Source organism: Delphinus delphis, chromosome 1 (genome assembly GCF_949987515.2).
Source record: "Delphinus delphis chromosome 1, mDelDel1.2, whole genome shotgun sequence".
Classification (NCBI taxonomy): domain Eukaryota; kingdom Metazoa; phylum Chordata; class Mammalia; order Artiodactyla; family Delphinidae; genus Delphinus; species Delphinus delphis.
Window position 1 is genome coordinate 95732494 of NC_082683.1, and position 18834 is coordinate 95751327.

Consider the following 18834-nt stretch of genomic DNA (forward strand, 5'->3'; position numbering starts at 1 on the left):
AATTACAAATGTTCTTCTTTCCTAGTTATTACAGTGTGGAGTGTTGAGACCAGACTTCTTTTGCTGTCTCATTGGGCAGCTGCAAGCATGAACGGGACCAGGGAATGGCAGCGGCATGCAGAATCTTAGTACTCTTTAGCACAATCTTCTGTATTAGGGAACTCTTAATTGACATGAGATGCTAAAGTCAGACATTGGAATTGGAACAACTGTAAAGTATGATTTGATCATGAAGACATCACTTGGATTTCACAATCTCAAATGTTTAGGGCAGATGTCAAGTTGAGGTGCTGCATTCCAGAACTTCAATATGTAGCTTACGCTTTTTTTTTTCCTTCTTGACAAACCACCAGTAGTTCATTTTTTAAGTTGTTTTTTGTTGTTTATTTTTTTTATCAAGGGAAGAATAACTTCACTAAATTTTATTTCTTTGTAAAAGAATCTTTATTAAAACACAAACAGTCTTAACTATGCACATGATGTGACCAGATCATCTTGAAAATTTTCCTTTTAGTAGGAACTCTTTGTTTTTAACTCTTGGTATGGTCAGAATATAATATTTCCATAATTGCTTAATTCTTTACAATTATTGGGGCTCTAATTATAGCTTTTTTGGATGAAATTTATGTTACTATTCCTGTTCAAAGTACCATTATGGTTTCTAAATGGTAATTACATTGAAGAATTCTGTAGTAAGATTCCAGCTCTTTTTTTAAGCTTATGGTTGAAGGTTAACCTGGTTTATGCTGATTACCAAATTACTAGATAAATGCTGATGTAGTATGATAAAGTCAGCTTCTTGGATACAGACGCACCCAGGGCAGCTGCCAGTTAGAAATGCAAATTGCTAAATTCCAAACAGAACCAGTGTGACTTTGCTGCTACACATCTGCTAAATTGACCACTTCAATTCTTGCTTGTCCGTCTCAGTCATAGGGAGTTCTGTAAAAGATGCCCCTTGTTTTCCATCTTCCATTGGCTTTTTCTGTTGGGAAACATCTAAAGTGTATTAACAGTGCATGCCTTTACTTTGTAAACATGGTGCCAAATCCCTGTTTGCCATTGTTTTTATTGTAGCAATGTTCATTGTAGTAATCCTTAGTCAGTACCTTCTTTTGCTGAAACTATTGATTTGGGGACTTTTTTTCCACTTTGTTGTGTGTACAGATTTTAATCTGTTATAGTTGGCAGCAGTATTAAAATGGTGAGTAAAGAGTCCAGGTTTGTTCCTGTTTGTAACTAGTCCTTTCTGGAAGTATTTTCTTCTGTTGCTTTTTGCCCCTGCTGTGTGCTTAGGCCTTTGTCTGAGAATGGGTTAGGTAGAAGGGTTCCCTGAAGGTGTTAGTCTTTTGGTGTAATAGTACTGTTGAATCTTGGCCTGACTGAGCGTGTTATGTCATATCTGTGTTAGTGATATGCAGTCAAAACTCATTTTCCAGATTTACATTTTGGTTGTGTGGAGAGCTCTATTTACCTCAGCCTGCAGGTCCTTTTGTACAATGTACAGCAAATGTCATTAAATACTGAATGGTCCATTAGGGGAAGGCAAATGAAGAGAATGCATTTTGAGCATTCCAAATCAGTAGTTTGAGTAGTGCCTTTTGGGGTCCGATCTTTTTCGATTGGATTCTATTTCATCTTTTGATGTGACCTTTCACTAGTTTTAAAAAAAAAATGGTTGGTGGTCATCAAAGCTGGTTCAGAAAGCAAGCCACAGCACTTCAGTGCCTTTATTGGTAGTTTTTTTTTTTTTTTCTTTCGTGGGAAAAATACAACTATACAGATGATATAACCGTATTATCTAACAGTTTTTTTTTTTTAGGATTGGCAAAACTGGATCTAAAAGAAAGAAAATTATCAGCTTCAATTGGTGATTGACTTGTGCCCACAATGTAAATAGGGATAGTTCTTGTTCATTTTGAATATATCTTTTCCTTATTGTATTGTGTGATATAGGATCATCTGGAAATGAGAACTGGTAGAATGTTGGTTTAACTGTAGTCTTTCTATAGTCTGGGCTAATGGGAATGCGTTGATAACACAAAATAAGGGATAATCCAAAAAAATTAATACTTTGAAATGCATTTTGTATTTTCATTTGAATACGTCTGTCTGATATGTTAATTTTTTAGCCCTTCTGTCAATGAAAAACAGTAGTTCTCCACAATTTTGCCTCTATACCATTTACATTTGTCCTGTGTTTACATGAGGATCACCTCCTACCCCCCCCCATGCCAAATAATTTATCAAAATGCACATTCCTTAAGGACACAGGGACACAGTTTCAGTCAGTGGTTTTCAAATATGCCTTAAGTCAAAATCACCTGGAACCATCTCGGAGATTGACTCTTGGCTGGTGGGCTGGCATTCTGTAATTTTAAGAAGGTGATTCTGATCATCAGCCTTACAAATCACTATTGTATCAATATTTTGAATTAAAAGGTCTTTTCTTACAGCAGAGCCAGAATGTGGGAATGAAACCTCATATCTATTAGCCTGGAGAAAAAGGATTGATGTTTGTAATCAAAGAAGTGAAAAATTGCCTGTGTCTTTTTGGTGGAGAATACTGGAGATTTGTGATGGATCATGTTTCAGAATTTAGGTGCCCAGTCTTTGGACCACTTAAGAAATCAGCACATCTAAGAAAATTAAATTTTAACAAATAACGAACAGTAAACAGGCACTAGCAGGAAGGATTGTAACAGTACCTTTATTTTGTTGACAGTCACATGTTCCCCACCTGATTAAAACTCTGGGCTGTAGAATTGCCATCCATTAGGCTCTATGTAGAGAGGAAGTATTCTGCTCCTTAATGGCCAGTCTTCCCTAACCTTGTAATTTCAGCCTTGCAATAGGTTTCACCTCCTGGCATGAAAATTCCAAGAATTTTTACAGTTATTCATAAGTGGATCTTGAAATGTCTTTTTCACCGTGGACAGTTTGAATTCTAAACCTCTAGTTCAGTGTATCATACTGATGGGTTGTTATTTTTCACAAGGTGCTACATTCTAAGAATAGATGGACCAAATTTTTAAAAGCTGTTTTCTTCCCTCGTTTATGTTTTATTCTCTTATGTATTATATTTGTGTTTTATTATATGCACATTATGGAGTATTTAGGAATAACTGCTGGTTCTTCTAATTTATTTGCCCACCTGTTATTCTTATATCCTGGCCACTGTTCTCTGATTTGTAACTGTGGCTTTCTTTCGGCATTGCTTGCCTAACCTGACTAGTTACTTTTTATATTTATCCATTTGCTTAGCATAGTTCTGGAGTTTCCTGTTGCAGAGCTCCTTGCTGTATTGGCAGTTACATATAAGGGAAAGTTAGTCTCTTATCCAATTAAAAACCTGTCTTGATTTTTTCCCCTTCTAGATGTTCAAAAAACAATAGCCCTCTACTCACTGATATTACCTGTGAAATCTTTCATATGTGACACTGACTTTAAAAACAAAATTATCTCAGTTTCCAAGTTCTGCCAGGTAATTTTTGTGTTCCAGTTTAGACTTCAAAGTACAAATCAGAGATCTGACCTGGACCAGCCACAGCTCTCCGTATAACTTTATGGCCACCAAACACAAGAGAAAACCAGGCTGCTTAGAGGCCTGGAACTGAAAGTTGCTCTTACTATGAACTATTAGAAAGTAAAAGATTTAAGTGAGGCGTACTGGAGAACTAATTTCCAGGATGGTCAAGATCCTTGTTCCTTTGTTTAGGTTTTAAATCCCCATTCCCACCCCCAGTTTTCTCATAACCTTTTATGAGTTACTTCTGCTGAGGAAAGCGTATTTCAGAACAAATCAGGGCAGGATGGTTATTTTCTGATACTATGTCAGGCCTACACCTGGCTTTACTCAAGTCTCTCAGGAATAAGAGATAATATGGAATATTATGCAGCAGTAGATACCTGAGGTGCAAGATTAACATACAGATTCTCTGGCTAAACTCTACTCAATTAAAATGTCTGAGCCAGGTCCTGGGAATATGTATTTTTAAAATAAATTCCTCAGGTGGTTCTGATGCAGCTAACCTGGGCCAATATTTGGGGACAACTGAATAGACCTTATATTAAAGATCAACCCAAATAGTAGACAACATCAAAATCACTAGTGAATGACTAAGTTATTTTTTATTTGCCATTAAGTATAAAGCACCTACATGACTTAAAGTGCCTTTCACCCAGAAAATTAGTATGAGGACTGTTTGGTCAAAGAACATTCCTACATTTTAGACAGAGTATTTCGTTTTTATAGAAAATTAAGGCAAAACAAGAAACTTGGGGTTTCCAAACTTTTATTTCACTCCATTTATTTATTCAGTGAAAATTGAAAGATATACCAAAGTAAAGATAAAATCCTATGACAGAGGTAACTATGTGTAATAACATGAATATTCATTTACAGTTGGTAGATAAAAGAGCAAAGCTAGCTATAGAATGAAAGTCTTCTTGAGAGGGTTTGGGAAGGGGTAGGTAAGGGGAATGATTGAGGAGTCAAATATAATATAAAATCTTTGTATGCCCAGTGGTATATGTTCTCCCTTCCTGAAATCTAGTGGGAATCAACATGGTAGTAGAAATAATCAAATATTAGTAAACATACTTCTGAGGTACACCATCTCAGTGTGTTAGTGTTCACTAAGCTGTGAGATCTTTGACAGCTGGCATATTAAGTTCTGTACAACCTGGTTTATCCTGTCTTCTTACCCTCCACCCCCACCCCCCAGCCATATTCCTTTGGGTTATCCAAACATTTTTACCGAGAGGCTTGTTTATATGTAAGAGAAAATCCCAGTAGACATAACAAATCATAAGAAATTACTTGTTTTTTCTTGCTTATGTAAGATGAAGGTCCGCAGCCTCTTATGAAGTTGGAGAGTTGCTTGATGTGCTGGGTTCTGGTCTTTTCCCTGCTTCCAGCTAGCTATGAAGTCTTTCAGTCTTATATCCCTCATCTAAAGACAGACTAAATTATTTCTTCTAGCCGTGATAGTCTATGGTTCTGATCAAATAGAAATAACACATTTAAAAGTGTTTTGTACATACTTTTTGTGATACTCAAGATTGTACTCCACTGCAAAAAAGGTAACCTAAGACAATACCAACAAATGTATTCATTGTAGCTGGTTGTCTTTTCTCAGCATCACTTTTCCCATATTCATTTCGAAAACTTGAAGTCAAGTTCAACTACAAATTACCCTATATTTTGCGAAGCAGGGTGAAAAGGTCTTTGTTTTGCATTTAAATCCAGTTCTTTATTTTCTATTCAAACTGGTGCTTACTTTTCCATGACCAAAGGAAAGAAAAGTTCCTGCAGTCTGCAGTATATCTGTTTGACCTCACAGAGATGTCTTCACGCGTTTACCTAGCAGGATCACCAGAGGCTCTGGCACACTTGCAGTCCCTGGCCCAACACTGAAGTCCTGCTGGAATCTGTGCTCCGGGGGCTGTGCCGGGTAGAGAGGGAAGTGGGAGGTAAGAGCTCTTCACCCTTCACCACCTTCTCCACCCAGCATGGCCGGCACACTTTGGTCTACGGCACATCTCCAAGTATAGAGTGGTTTTTGAATGCTGTTATTTTTCACCTTGGGGATGGGGCCACCCAGATTTGGACTATTTGGGGTACGTGGTTTTTTTAATCAGAGTAAGAACTGTTACAAGTAGATATGTCTTTTATAGTTATACTGAATTTTTAGACTGAATTTTTGTGCTGCTTTTATTCCTCCTTTAATTGACAGAAACATAAAAGCATATTTCCAATTATATTTTTTCCATTTTTTTATTGTGTTAAAATATACATAACATAAAATTTGCCATTTTAATTATTTTTAAGTGTATAGTTCAGTAGTATTAAGTACATTCACATCATTATACATCACCACCATTCATCTCCAGAACTTTTCTCATCTTCCCAAACTGAAACCATACCTATTAAATAATAATTCCCCATTTCCATTCTACTTTCTGTCTTTATAAATTTGACTACTTTAGGTACTTCATGTAAGTGGAATTATACTGTATGTGTCCTTTTGAGTCAATCATATTTTTATAAGAAAAAGCAACTGTAATCAGATTTATATGAAATGGAACTTAATTTACATTTGGCTTACTTTCATCAGTGTCTAATCATGCAATGCAAGGGAAGTGTGTTACAGTCTCTGCCCTCTAAGAACAGAAAATTATACCTTAAACAAAGCTATTTATACTTTTACTGTTTTATGCTAATTTCACATTCTATTTTGAGACCAATTTGTATTTAGTGTGGAGATGATTTTGTTAAATATCTATGATTTAGAGATGGCATAATTTAAAAATGACCAAGGATTTGTTTGGGAATAGAAGGAGCTTAGGAGAATGAAAAAATTGACTTTGATGTTATAGTGTATGGTGGGCTGTTGGTATTACGGTGCATATAGAAAGACCACTGGCTTTGGATTCAGAAGACCTGTTTTGGAGTTCTAGTTCTGCTACTTCCTAGCAGTGTGATCTTGATGAAGACTCTCCACCTCCCTTGGCCTCAGTTACTTATCTGTAAATTGCTAGTGAACCTGGAATATTTTAAGTTTCTTCTAGCTTTATCGTTCTAAGAATTAAGATTGCAGTATGTGAAAATAGGGTTGAGTATTAGTTTCTGACCTATCTTGTTATGAAAAAACAATTTCTGATGATATAAAATTCAACAATATAGTGTAAATTTAAAATGAAACAAAAGAAGACAGATATAGACAGCAGAGTGAGTATATGGCATAATTTTGGTTTTAAGCTTTCTAACAGCTGTTTTATGCAAAGAACTTTTCATCCACACAATCAAAATGTCCATGAGATAAAAATAAGCCGGTTGGGTAGGAGAAGTACCAGTGTCTCTAATAGTATGAGGTTTGGGAACCATCTCTGGGCCTGACAAACAGTGAAGCTGCGGTAAGGATTAATGCCTTTTTTCGGAAGCTTATCCAGAACATTTGAAGTCCTCTTACCTTTACTCAGAGAACATCCCAGTGTTGGCTAAGAGCTTTAGGAAATTGTTTTGACTTTGTTCTAAGGAACAAGAGAACGGATGACCAAGGCCCACTGTTTTTATTCTGTGTAGACTCACCAGAAGAGTTTTAGCTTGAAAATATTGTAAGATGAATAACCAGATCCTAACTTCAGTAAAGCAGCTGTAGAAGTGTTGCTTTTAAGTACTGCTACTTCCCCATCCAGCCTCAAAGGTAACCTTTTTGCAAAGTGCATATAGGGTGGCTTGTGTGAATTTGTTTATAAACCAGTTAAAAGTTGGGATGTCTACCAGAGCAAAAGAAAACTAAAATGCAGCCGTGTTTTATTCTGCTAGAGATTGTTCTACCAGAAGACCTGTCCCACTGGCTTTGTTTTCATGCTAGTACTGTAGGGCAGGTTCTATATGAACATTAATAACCGAGGAGCCTGGGTTGGGCTTTTACAGTTTGGCCCATAGCCAATTCCTGCCTAGAGTCAAAGATCAAGGAAAAGTGAATAAAAGAAGCAAATAATCTGGCATGATTTGGGGGTAGGTGGGGCTACCCTACTTGAAGGTAGAATAAATGGGAAAAGTTACATCTGGGCCCTGAATAGATAAGATCATAGCTATAGCAAAGATTCTTAACCTGGGTCTTCAGAACTCCAAAGATAAAACTGGGTTCAATATGTTGGTTTCCTTTGTAATTCTCTTGAGTTTTATTTTATGCATTTTTAAATACTCTGAGAAGAGGTCCATAGGTTTCATCAGACTGCCAGAGGGATCTATGATACCAAAAAAAACAAAAACTCAGAGCCCCTATATGTTGAGTTAAAGCAAAGAGGTTAATCTTTGGAGCGTGCCCTTTAGTATAGTCCCTGAACAGTGCTTGGATGCAAGAAGTCTTACCCAGATTTTTTTCTTCGGCTTAAGTTTTTTAATCGGCAGTGGGCAGAGTAGTTTTCCTTATTTTTCTGGTAATTCTCCCAAGTTGGTTTCTCTTCAAGGAATCAGAAAGACTATTAAATGAATCCAGTTTTAACAGCTGCAAATGTATTCTTCAGTGTATTTCAAGCTCATATGGCTCTCTAGTATCAATATTGCTAGTAGTAGCCTAAGTGTGAATGTGTATTTTTGGCAAGGAGCAGATACTCATTTTAATTGACTCTTTCTTTTATATACTAAATCTTGGATGCCCAGAGCTTTCCTCACTAGTAGTTGTAAATGCTAAATCTATACTTGACTTCACCACCTCCTGTCAAGATAAATACAAGCTTTGTTTCCCCCCAAAGGAGTTCAGGGAATAATTTAATTGTTGGCCTGTTTGGGGAGATGTTGTTTTCAGCCAGGCATCTCATGGACCCAGCTGCGAAGATTTTTGATGCCTAAAGCAAAATCAGCTGGCTTTTTTGTTCTCCTGAAACATGTAGTGGTTGAAACAAGGATTTTAGGATTGCTCACTTATTCTAAATTCTGTGATAGAGAAGTGGCAGCAATAAAATCATTAATACTCCAAGTGGGAGTGTGTTCTGTCCTCCAAGTTTATTCAGAACGTGTCTTGTATAGCTGATAAAGTTACTTACAGGGATAAGTATCCCTATACTTACAGAGATATAGGGAACACAGTTTTTTTGGCAGTTTGGGAGCAGAGGGATAATCTGTGCTTAATAAAAATCATTTTTGGGAATCCCCTGGAGGTCCAGTGGTTAAGACTCTGAGCTTTCACTGCCGAGGGCCGGGGTTCAATCCCTGGTCGGAGAACTAAGATCCTGCAAACAGTGTGAGCGACCAAAAAAAAAAAAAAAGCCTTTCTGGATGTGTACCTTAGAAACTAAGAAACTCCCATCTTCTATCTGGTGATTCAGGTCTCTGAGCTAAGGCACATAAAGGTCTGTTAGTAAAAAGGGGTGGTAGGTTTAGTGAGGTTCTGTTTTTAATTAGTTTTTTTGCAGACTGCAGGGAAGGTTTGCCTTTTTGTTTGGGATAATTCATCTAAAAACCTGGTGTTGAATTTCATACATGGGAGCTTTTATATAGGATTTCTTTCTGTCACTCACCACACAGCTTTTATGTGCCTTCCCCTCCTTCAGTTATGTTTGTGATCATTAGAATAACCCTGTGAAGTAGTATAGAGAAGTTATCTTCATTTTATAGATGAGGAACTCAAGGCTCACAGAAATGAAATATTTACATTTTTGTAGTAAGTTGCAGAACCAGTACTGGAACCTGGGTCTTCTGACTCCTGGCCTTGCATTCTTTAAACTGTACTAGCTATCCCACTTTTAAAAGAATGTATGAGACACAATTGCAATCATACCTACTCCATCTCCAAGGGAGAATGGATGTATTCTTGTCATGGTATATTGACCTAAAATTTTCTGCTTGAAATTACCCAGATTCTGAACCTGTTTATAGAACGTATACTTGAGGAATGGTGAGAATTAGAAGAGTCCACAGTCCTTGAGGTTTTCTTTGATAATAATATCTGTAACTGCATCAAATACAAATTTGACATTCTGGGTGTCTGTGGCACAGGTCATGTGACTGTAGATTTCTTTGACATCTTTTCTCATGTTGAGGTCAAGGAATTGACTCTTGATATAATTCCCTGCATCCTCGTAAGAGTTGTTCCCTGGTTTTCCAGAAAAATAGTGAAGAAGTGGGATAAATTAACCCTTCTTAGTTGCTCACTTTTTAAGTGACTCACTTGATCCTCGAAATGTTGTATTAGACAGCTGCAGTTGGGGGCCTATTTTTAGAGGGAGGGCCCTCTCCTTTATTGCACTCCAGTGTTTCCCACTTGAGTTGAGCAAAGAAATTGAGGAGAGAGGTGTCTCTATGTCTCCACCCTCGGTTTCTGGCAGTTATCATCTGAGCAGTCTGTGGGTCTCCTGAATCTAATGTCTGCTCTATTCTGGAGACATCGGAATTTAAACCTCTAACTGAATGCTCAACTTTCTCGGGTTAGACATCCAAATATCACTTGGACATTATAAAGCTCATAAGAGGAACTGAATATTAAAGGGATAAGGGATCATCAACTTGGCAAAGCAGAGGAGTTTCACTTACTACTCCTTATAGACAAGTTCCTTTATGTCTCCTTGGTATAGGAAATGAGGCAGCCACCTGTCATTACTATGAAAGAATTGTCTCCAGCCCCTGGCACTTACCATCATACTCTGGAAAACAAATGCTGAGATGGACTTTCTTGATTTTTTCCTCAAAGAGGTCCTTCTTGTTGAGAAAGAGGACAATGGAAGTAGCCGCAAAGAACTTGTGGTTGCATATACTGTTGAACAGGTGCAGTGACTCATGCATACGATTCTATTAAGAGGAAACACCATCAGAGATATCAGGTTGGGCTTATGGGATATCTGCCTACTTCCTGTTCTTGCTCCCCTTGAAGAAACCAGTGTTCCAAATGTAAAAGGAAAGATGGGGAACAGCTTATCTCTTTTTTAGTGTGGTAGAGTAGAGCCAAAGAGATCTGACTTCCTTCTAATCCTCTTTATATCACAACTGTATGATTTGGGGGAAAGTCCTGAGCTTTTCTGAGTCTCAGTTTCCCTATCAGGATTATTATGAAGGTTAGATGAGATCATGTATGCATAGTGTCCATGATAGTAGGTGGTGTATAGGTGTACAGTAAATGTTATGCAGATCTTTGGCAACCAGGGCACAGCTTAGGATTTTGATATCCTTAAGGGCTGCTGATTCAGGGTTGAAACTGGGCCCAAGTTAACATGTCCACATACATCTCCAGGATGATTTTGATAGGCTTCTGTTATACAGTCCAAGATCTCAGTTCAGGCAGGAACATAATAGGGATTATTTGGCCCTTGTGCCAAATGGTAAGGGCTAAAGAATTTCCCAGTGCCACAGCACAAGCACTTCTGCCTTATTTCCTTCTCTGATTGCCACTTTCAATGAGTGAGAAGTAGTGCTGTAATCTGCAGAGTCCAGAGGTTACCCAGTGCCCCAAACCAGCCTATTGTTAGGGAGTAGACCTTTAGGGTCTTGAAGTGTGCTATTAGCTGACTTGGGCTCAGTCTTTTCACCTTATAAAACTAATTAGTAGCCTTTTCTCATTGCTAATACTCCTATAAAAACCCTTTAAGGCCTTCTAGACTTCAAGGTTAAAGATGGAAGAGATCTTGGAAAATGCATGACCCTCTAAGACATTTTGGCTAGAAGATATTCAGAGTGCTCTAATGTGAACCTGAACTACTAAGGAGAAGGGAGAAGAACTGGAGCAGGGAATAGAAGGATAGAAGCTTTGTCTTCTATCAGTAAACTGTGGGCCTCCGTTTATAGAGCAGATGCATTTGTAAAATTGGCATTTTCCATGCCTTTGACATGCCCTGTCTTAAACTTGGAAGGTACCTGGATGGGCTGACACTGTTCCTGCAGAGCTCCTGTCTTGTAAAACTCCACAGGCTCAAGAGAACCACCTTCAGGTAGTTCTCCAGCTGCCAATTTAAGTGGCATGTGAGAAAACTGGTTTGCTAGTCTCTCTGTAGTCCTGTTGACACTGAGTATATATTTAGGCTTCCAAGTGAGGTTAGTATGCAACCCCTCTATCATGTTGCATAAAGATACACATCGTATGTTGTTCTTTCTGCTCTATCATTTTCATCTCCTATCCTTTACTTCCATAGGCAGCCTGGGAGACTACTAAGTAACTCCTTTGCCTTGCGAAGTTAATGATCACTTATCCCTTTAATACTCAGTTTCTCTTATGAGATTTTTGATGTCCCAAGTAATACTTGGATGTCTAATTGGAGACCAAGCTCTCAGTAAATCTGGAGTTCTAAAGTGCTAACCTAGAACCTGCAGAAGAAGTTTTCTTAGAATTATTTGCTTGAGACATTGGTCTGCTAGAAGACTGCTAGACTATTAGTGTTAGCTGAAATCACCCAAGTTGGGGTAATGGAGTGACACAAAGTTTAGAGGAAAGGTCACAGGGGAATTATCTATCAAAGCTGCTTGGTGCAAAGGTCACTCACCACTTCGTCATCTTCCACCAGCACCATATCATAGGCACTGAGGGCTGCACAGAAAATGATGCAGGTGACTCCCTCAAAGCAGTGGATCCACTTCTTTCTCTCTGATCTCTGCCCTCCCACATCAAACATCCTGAGAGAAGAAACACCTGTTTTCAAACGTATACCTACTGTGTGACACACATGCACTTGGTGTTTACCCCACAGAGGTGGCAACTTTGGGGCCAGTTAGCGGTAAGATGGGAAGTGGAAAGGAAAGGGGGAGAAGTAGGAGGAAGTCAGACTGGGCTTTTGTGAAAGCCAAGAAGCATACCTATGTCCCTTTTTGGGTATCTGACATGCTCCCAGGGAACCGTGTACTCACCTGAAGTTCAAGTCTTTGACAGAAAACTTGGTCTCAATGATGCCTGTGGTTTTGACTCTGGATCGTAGCACATCTTGCTCATTAGGGAGGTAGTCAGGGGCTGTAATTCGGTCTAATTGATTCAGGTAGCTGGAAAAAAGTGATTGGCATTGATAATATTAAATTTTCCACAGCCAAAGTCAAGAAAGGTGAAGGGTTTTCCCCAAAGGCATATAGCTAACTTAGTGATAGAACCAGCCTAGAATTCATATTGTTAAATATAGGAGTCTTTCCTTCAAACCCTCTTGTGTCCTTACAAAAGGAAGTGTGGGATGGGCTGAGGGACAAGCCCATTTGGGGCAGAGGTTCTGTCCCATTTAAGTCAAGTCAGATAACTTTTCCTTGTGTTTCACCTGACTACAAGGTTTTCTAGACCCTTGAATGAGACTTGGTGGTTTAAATGGGTGCCAAAATTCCATCAAGAAGCAGGAGTAGATTAAAAGAGATTTTAGAAATATATGAGATGTGAACCAGTGCAATGCATGGACCTTGTTTATATCCTGAATCAAGTTGAAGGGAAAACATTCGAGATAATTGGGGAAAATTGAATGAACACTGACTTGGATATTTGATGACATTAAGGAATTATTAAATATTTAGATGTGATGATTATGTTGTGATTCTTTTTTTTTTTAAAGAATCTTTTATTTTTTAGAGCTAACATAGTGAAATTTTTAGGATGAAATTATATATCTGGAGTTCACTTCAAAATATTCCAGTGGGAAATGGAGATAAAATGAAACTAGAGTGGCCATCGGTTGGTAACAGTTGAAGCCAGGTGATTGATTGTATTATTCTGCTTTTGTATTTGTTTGATAGTTAGCATTAAAAAGTAAAAAAAAAAAAAAAAAACAGATGTGAAGTGAGAGGACTGAGAGAAAGAGGGAGGGCAAATTAAGTATATGCCAGACATTTTCACATTTAAATTCTCATTTAACCTCATAAACCTTCAAGTTTCATATCCCATTTTACAGATGAAGGAAAAATCCAGAAGAGTTAAATAACTTGTCCAGGACAAGAGGCATTGTGCTATATTGTAAAAAACATTCAACTTTGTGGACAAATAGACCTGGATTTCAATCCAGCCTCTGCCATTTATCTATATGACTTTGGGCAAGTTAATTTTCTTCTCTGAACCTCAGGTTTTCCATCTATAAATAGGACTAATAAAAAATACTTTCTACCATAAGGGCATATTGTGCAGATTAAATGAAAAGGTGTACCTAATGCACTGAGCAGTGCCTAGGCCTGAGCGAGTGAGTACTCCAGGGATAGTAAATGATAACTTTATTATAAGAAAAGGTGATAAAACAGGGCCTAAACCCAGGTCTGTTTGCCTCGGAAGCTCATGCCCATCTATGATATCATGCTGTTTGAGGTAGGATTGATAAACTCTGCGTACCTTATCTTTTGGGGACCAACTTTGCATAGCTGGTACTCTCTAACCCCTGACCAACTTTCTTTGGTTTGCCCTGGCAGTTTGTGTCCTGTGCCCTGGCACCTTGACATAAGATGCTGTGGGTGAAGGAGATTTTCATTTTAGGCTAGTGACTTAAGTACAGCCTGTGTTGCCAGCTAGAAATTTCAGCCCTGAGAGGGCCATGATGAATCATGCCTCCTAGGAGAATGCGTGGCAGACCGCAGGGCTGTATTAGTGTTCATGATTCTGAAAGGAGAGGCTACGTGTTTGAATTAAGAAGGCAGGGGCTGAGGGCTGTTAAACAGAGCACCTCTGTTTTGAATTTTGAGTCTTCAGCTTTGTAGGCTGCAGTGAACCAGTGTAAAGCAATACAGAGTGGTGGGAACTGTCGCAAATGTCCCAATGTAAAGGCATTAAATTCAAAGCATAGTAAAACACTGCTCAAGCCTAATAAGACAGGCATGCAGCCTGAATTCAGTCCTTGGGTCTCCAGCTGCCAGTGCCTAAAATTTTCAGCTGGCTGTGATTTCTCCTAGAAGGTTGCCGACACCTCATCCCACCCCCTCCCCAGTCAGAGTCTTACTAGGATGCCGAGTCATTGAGCTGGTACTCTGCAGCTCTGTCAAAGCAGGCTTGCACCCCACTATCCTTCCACAACTTCTTGATGACCTCCACCAGCTCGGGAGGCATAGTGCCCTCCTCAATGGAGTCAGCCAGGTTGTTGAGCTGTCGCCCATCATCCTGTAAGGCAGAAACCAGGATGAGAATTACACGGGAGTAATGGCTTTCCAGGAGGCTTTTGGGAATTCTGCTGAAAGGAAAGCATTTTGCATTGCAACCAAAGCCTAAGGTGGAGATGGTGTCCAGCAAAGATTCTAAAATAAACACTGATTAATTTTTGAGGGTGCTTCTGAGATGCAGAGGGTGGCAATATATCCAGTCCTGGGATATCTAGTGGATAACAGAGGTCCCAGGGGCTTCCTCTGTGGTGTTTCCATCTTCCATCCTTAGTCCAAAAGTGAGTGTCCTGCCACAAAGTGTGGGTGCTCTGCTGCAGGGAGATTGGAAGTTTAAAGACCAGATTGATCATGAAATGGACAAGATGATAGACAGGAACCTATCACCTTTGTTTTTTCAATGATTGAAATCTAGGAAAAGGACAATAACTGGAACTAGGAATTTGGCCTATAAAAGTTCCACAGCCAGGGCAAAGAACCTGAGGGGAACAATTTAAATGGTAAAATAAGACCAAAAGGCAGAGGAAGCTGAGAGCAGATTTTTTTTTTTTTTAATGAACATTTATTATAAAGGTAGGAATTGCATGCTTTGCTAGGACTGAAGTAAAAAGATTTAAAGCTCAGCAAATGGGATTTTAGTTACATAAACTTTTTTCTGACCCATGTTTCCTCATAGCTCGTTGGCCACTGGCCTGTTCTCCTCATTAGCCTTTCCTCCCACCCTTAACCACATAGCGTTAACCACGTACCACACAGCTTGCTTCAGCAAAGTCAATGCCCAGCGTGGGCATGGCCCGGATGATAGCCAGGATGGACTGTAGCACATTCCCGTAGATGATGGCCTTGTACTCCAGGCATTCTTCTGGTGAATAGCCATCCTGATGAATGATCCTGCAAGGAGGAGACACCCAGCCCTTCGTTGGACCTGAGTAACCAGACCTAAGGGATTGGGACTCTGGGAGTATTTAAAGGGTCATAAGAACCCAATCTCTCTATTCTTACTGCTGTACGGAAGTGGAGAGTGAGGGACACGGGGCATGCAGATGAGGGACATTGGGAATAAGATCCTTTATATCCTTTACATCTGGGTTCCTTAGGAACCCAGATAAAGAGCCCTTTATCCTCCATGCTTCCACTGGCTCTACTGACGTCTTCACCCTACCTCAGTCCTTTGGGGCTTTGTTCCTACTCACTTCATCTGTTTGACGATAGTGCTCTTTCCTGACTCCCCAGCACCTGCAGGGAGAAATGCTTATGCTTCAGATTTCCACCGGCTCTCCCCAACCCTCCAGGAGATGGCCCGTGAGAAGTCTAAGCCACTGCTCGCTTGGGAGCCTTGTTAGGGGAGAACACATAGGGATGATTACTGCCCCAATTTCTGCCAGCTTTGAGCTCAGGCCATTTGATCTGGAATTAGAGGAGAGTTTCTCAACCTCTGCAGTATTGACACTTTGGGCTGGATGGTTTTTTCTGTGGAGGGCTGTCCTGTGCATTGTAGGGTGTTTAGCAGCACTCCTGGCAGAGGCCAATAGCACTCCAGTCTTCTAGCTGTGACGACCAAAAATGTTCCCGACGTTTCCAAGTGTCTTGGGGTGGGGGTGGAGATGTACAAGATCTCGTTGAGAACCACTGATAGATTCAGGGGAACTCCTTTAACACATTTCTACTCTGCCTGTTTTTACTCAGGAGAGTGATCTTGGGGTGGGATTGGAGAAAGCTGGATCACCTCACTGAAATACTATTTTTTCGTTATCTTACTGTTTCCATTATTGGCTAAAATGTTCTTAGATCCTCATTCACACCCCACTCTCCCTCTATCAAAGACCCGCATACCCTTCAGCTCTCTCCCCCACTCTACACTACCCCTGATGCCTTAAACCAACCCCCCCCCTCCACTTATCCTGTGCTTGGTCCCTCTAAGCTTCTTACCCTGAATGTAGAAGAAAGCTGCTTAGGCTTAAAAGATCTCTCAGGGTCCTTGCCATCTCTTTCCCCTCTGTAGCCTCCTGGGCTCCTTGGAGTCTGCTTACAGAGATGTGCTCTTTAGTGTGTCCTTAGGGCCATGCCACAGATCGGCTGAGGGAAAGGAGGTGCCTTAGTTTGGGGCTCTAGTTCCCAGGCTCCTCATGGGTTTGGAAACCCAGCCCAGCCAGCCAGTCTTCTGCTATAAAGATCCTACCTGCTCCAGCTTGCCTACCTCTGTACTACCATTGGGTTTCTTTCCTAAGCCAGGTGTCCCAAACTCTATTGTTTTGGCTCTGTTTACAGCCATGATCAATTTCTGACCGACTGAGGTGCTTTTCTTTTTTCAGCACAAACCTGTGATCTGCTTAGGAGCTCATCAAGCTGATGAGCCTCCCATCTGGCAGGGGCTTTAGAGGCAGCTGCTGAATAGAAAGCCAGGAAAGGACTTCTCTAAAGACTCCATTCATCCCCACTCAGGGCTCCCCACTTCTAATATTTTTACAAATTTTTTTACTGAAAGCAAGGAGAAGGAACCATATACTTGGTAAGAACCATTAGGCCTATCCTTGGCACTACATGACACTGATTATATGGTAGGACTTCTGAGTCCACTGTCCTTTTCTGAGTCCTTGACTCAGAGTTTCTGTTTGTAGATTCAGTAAGTGTCTGCAAGCCCAGAGTTCATGATATTTGCTAAGTTGTTAGGTGTTAGGTTTGGTTAAATTTGGAGATGGGTGGGTGCGTCCTGGCCCTCACACACTATTCCTGGTTCAAGGAAGAGCAGAACAGTTCCAGAGTAACTTTGGCATTCTGCATCTCATTGGGGTGGCTGTGCTCAGCCCTAGAGCTCCTGATCCCCTAGCCTGAGACTGGATGGGGAGAGGAAAAATAACCTTCCATCCCTCCTCCCCACACAGTGGGCTAGAACCCACCTACCATCCAGGATAAGCAGGAAGGAGCAGTACCTTCTCCTTCTCTGGCCCATCTTCCCATCTCGCTCACCCAGCAATAGCAGCTTGACGGTCTTGGCTTCCTTGTCAGCATCCTCCTGCAGCTTCTTTTCTAGCTCTTTGGACCTCTTGGCCAGTTCTTTGTCCTCAGCACTGGCTCCACTCCCCATCTTTCTGCCGTCTCCTCCTTGGTGGCTTCCTCTGGCCCTTAAGCTTGTCCTCTAGGGTTTCCTATCTGAGAGATGGAAGATAAGGAAAAAGTAAATTGGGATCACGTATCAGTTTCTTAGTCCTCCTAAAAAGCCAGTCTGTAGGGAGCTGGGTGAGGGAGTGGGCTCTATATTCTTGTACCCTGCCTGTCTTGCCTGAGGCTACGTACCCCAGCCAGAGACCTACTTAGTCTAGGGATTGTAGCCTTTATATCTAGCAATGTGATGGGTTGAGCCAATTAAGAGCTCAATATGATAAAGGGCAAAGACCTAGGGAAATGATGTGCTGGATTCTGACACAGGAGGATAGGATGCAGATGCTGGAACTCTCTGGAATAAGATAATGGTTGCCCCATCCTTTTGAGGGACTGATCCCCTAAAAGTCTCTTCCTTCTTAGATTCACTTGCATCTTAGAGCTAGAGATTAGAGACACAAACAGAGGAAGCTTTCCCCACGTTGAGACTCCAGATTACACAGCTTCAAGGCACCAACGCACACTCTTCCATCATAGCAGGCCGGTCCTGGCAAGGAATCTTTGTTTGGGGTTTACCCCTTTTTGGAAAGATTAGAAATGTTTCCTCCAGCTCCTCCAGTGGCTGCTGCACCAGGAAGCTATTAGTGTTGTTCCTTTATGTTGGCTCATCTCTTTATACATACTCCTGTTATTAGCACTTAATCACTTCATTATTGTCTGTTTTACAGATGGGTTTCCTCCAGACTGAATTCCTCCCCCCGAAGGTCAGGTACCAAATCTGATTCATCTTTGAATCCTTCAGACCTTGTGGTTTATTAGTGGATCCTCAATGAAGTTTTGATGAGTGAGGGAAAGAAGGAAAAAGGGTATGTGGTAGAGAGAACGGGGCTGCTTACCCACTAAAGCCACCTGGGACCTAACTTCACTTGGCAAGTGAACTTTGCTGGTATTCAGTGTAGAGGGTTTGTGCTGCCTCACATAACAGTGCTTCCTTGGGAAATTAGACTCTAGCCTCTGGCTCCTCAAAGGTCAGGGCAGCCCTTCCTCTGTCTCTCGTCGCAGCTGCCCCTTCCCAGGGAGAAATGAGTGTGCAGCCTACAAACTGCCTCACAGACATATCAAAGACTCTCTCCATTGGTCATACTTGTCTATGCCAATTATTTCAGTTTACTTAAATGAGTTGCTGTGGAAGCTCCTCA

General features: G+C 40.5%; 2 protein-coding genes across 2 annotated transcripts in view; one reads left to right on the forward strand and one right to left on the reverse strand.

The window, feature by feature from the left end:
- The window catches only part of GNAI3 (G protein subunit alpha i3), a 38779-nt gene extending 37943 nt beyond the window's left edge, over positions 1-836 (forward strand). Inside the window, exon 9 of the mRNA XM_060026774.1 lies at positions 26-836. The gene's annotated coding sequence lies outside the window, so the exon portion shown is untranslated. The remainder of the gene's footprint in view (positions 1-25) is intronic.
- A 7390-nt stretch (positions 837-8226) lies between these two features.
- GNAT2 (G protein subunit alpha transducin 2) lies at positions 8227-17621 on the reverse strand. The gene is made up of 8 exons (XM_060026787.1): positions 17504-17621; positions 15730-15772; positions 15286-15427; positions 14383-14540; positions 12341-12469; positions 11980-12109; positions 10144-10297; positions 8227-9605 (listed from the first exon to the last, which is right to left on the reverse strand). Exons 1-8 carry the CDS (start codon positions 17619-17621, stop codon positions 9415-9417), a joined length of 1065 nt encoding a protein of 354 aa, XP_059882770.1. The 3' UTR covers positions 8227-9414.
- Between the last annotated feature and the right edge of the window lie 1213 nt (positions 17622-18834).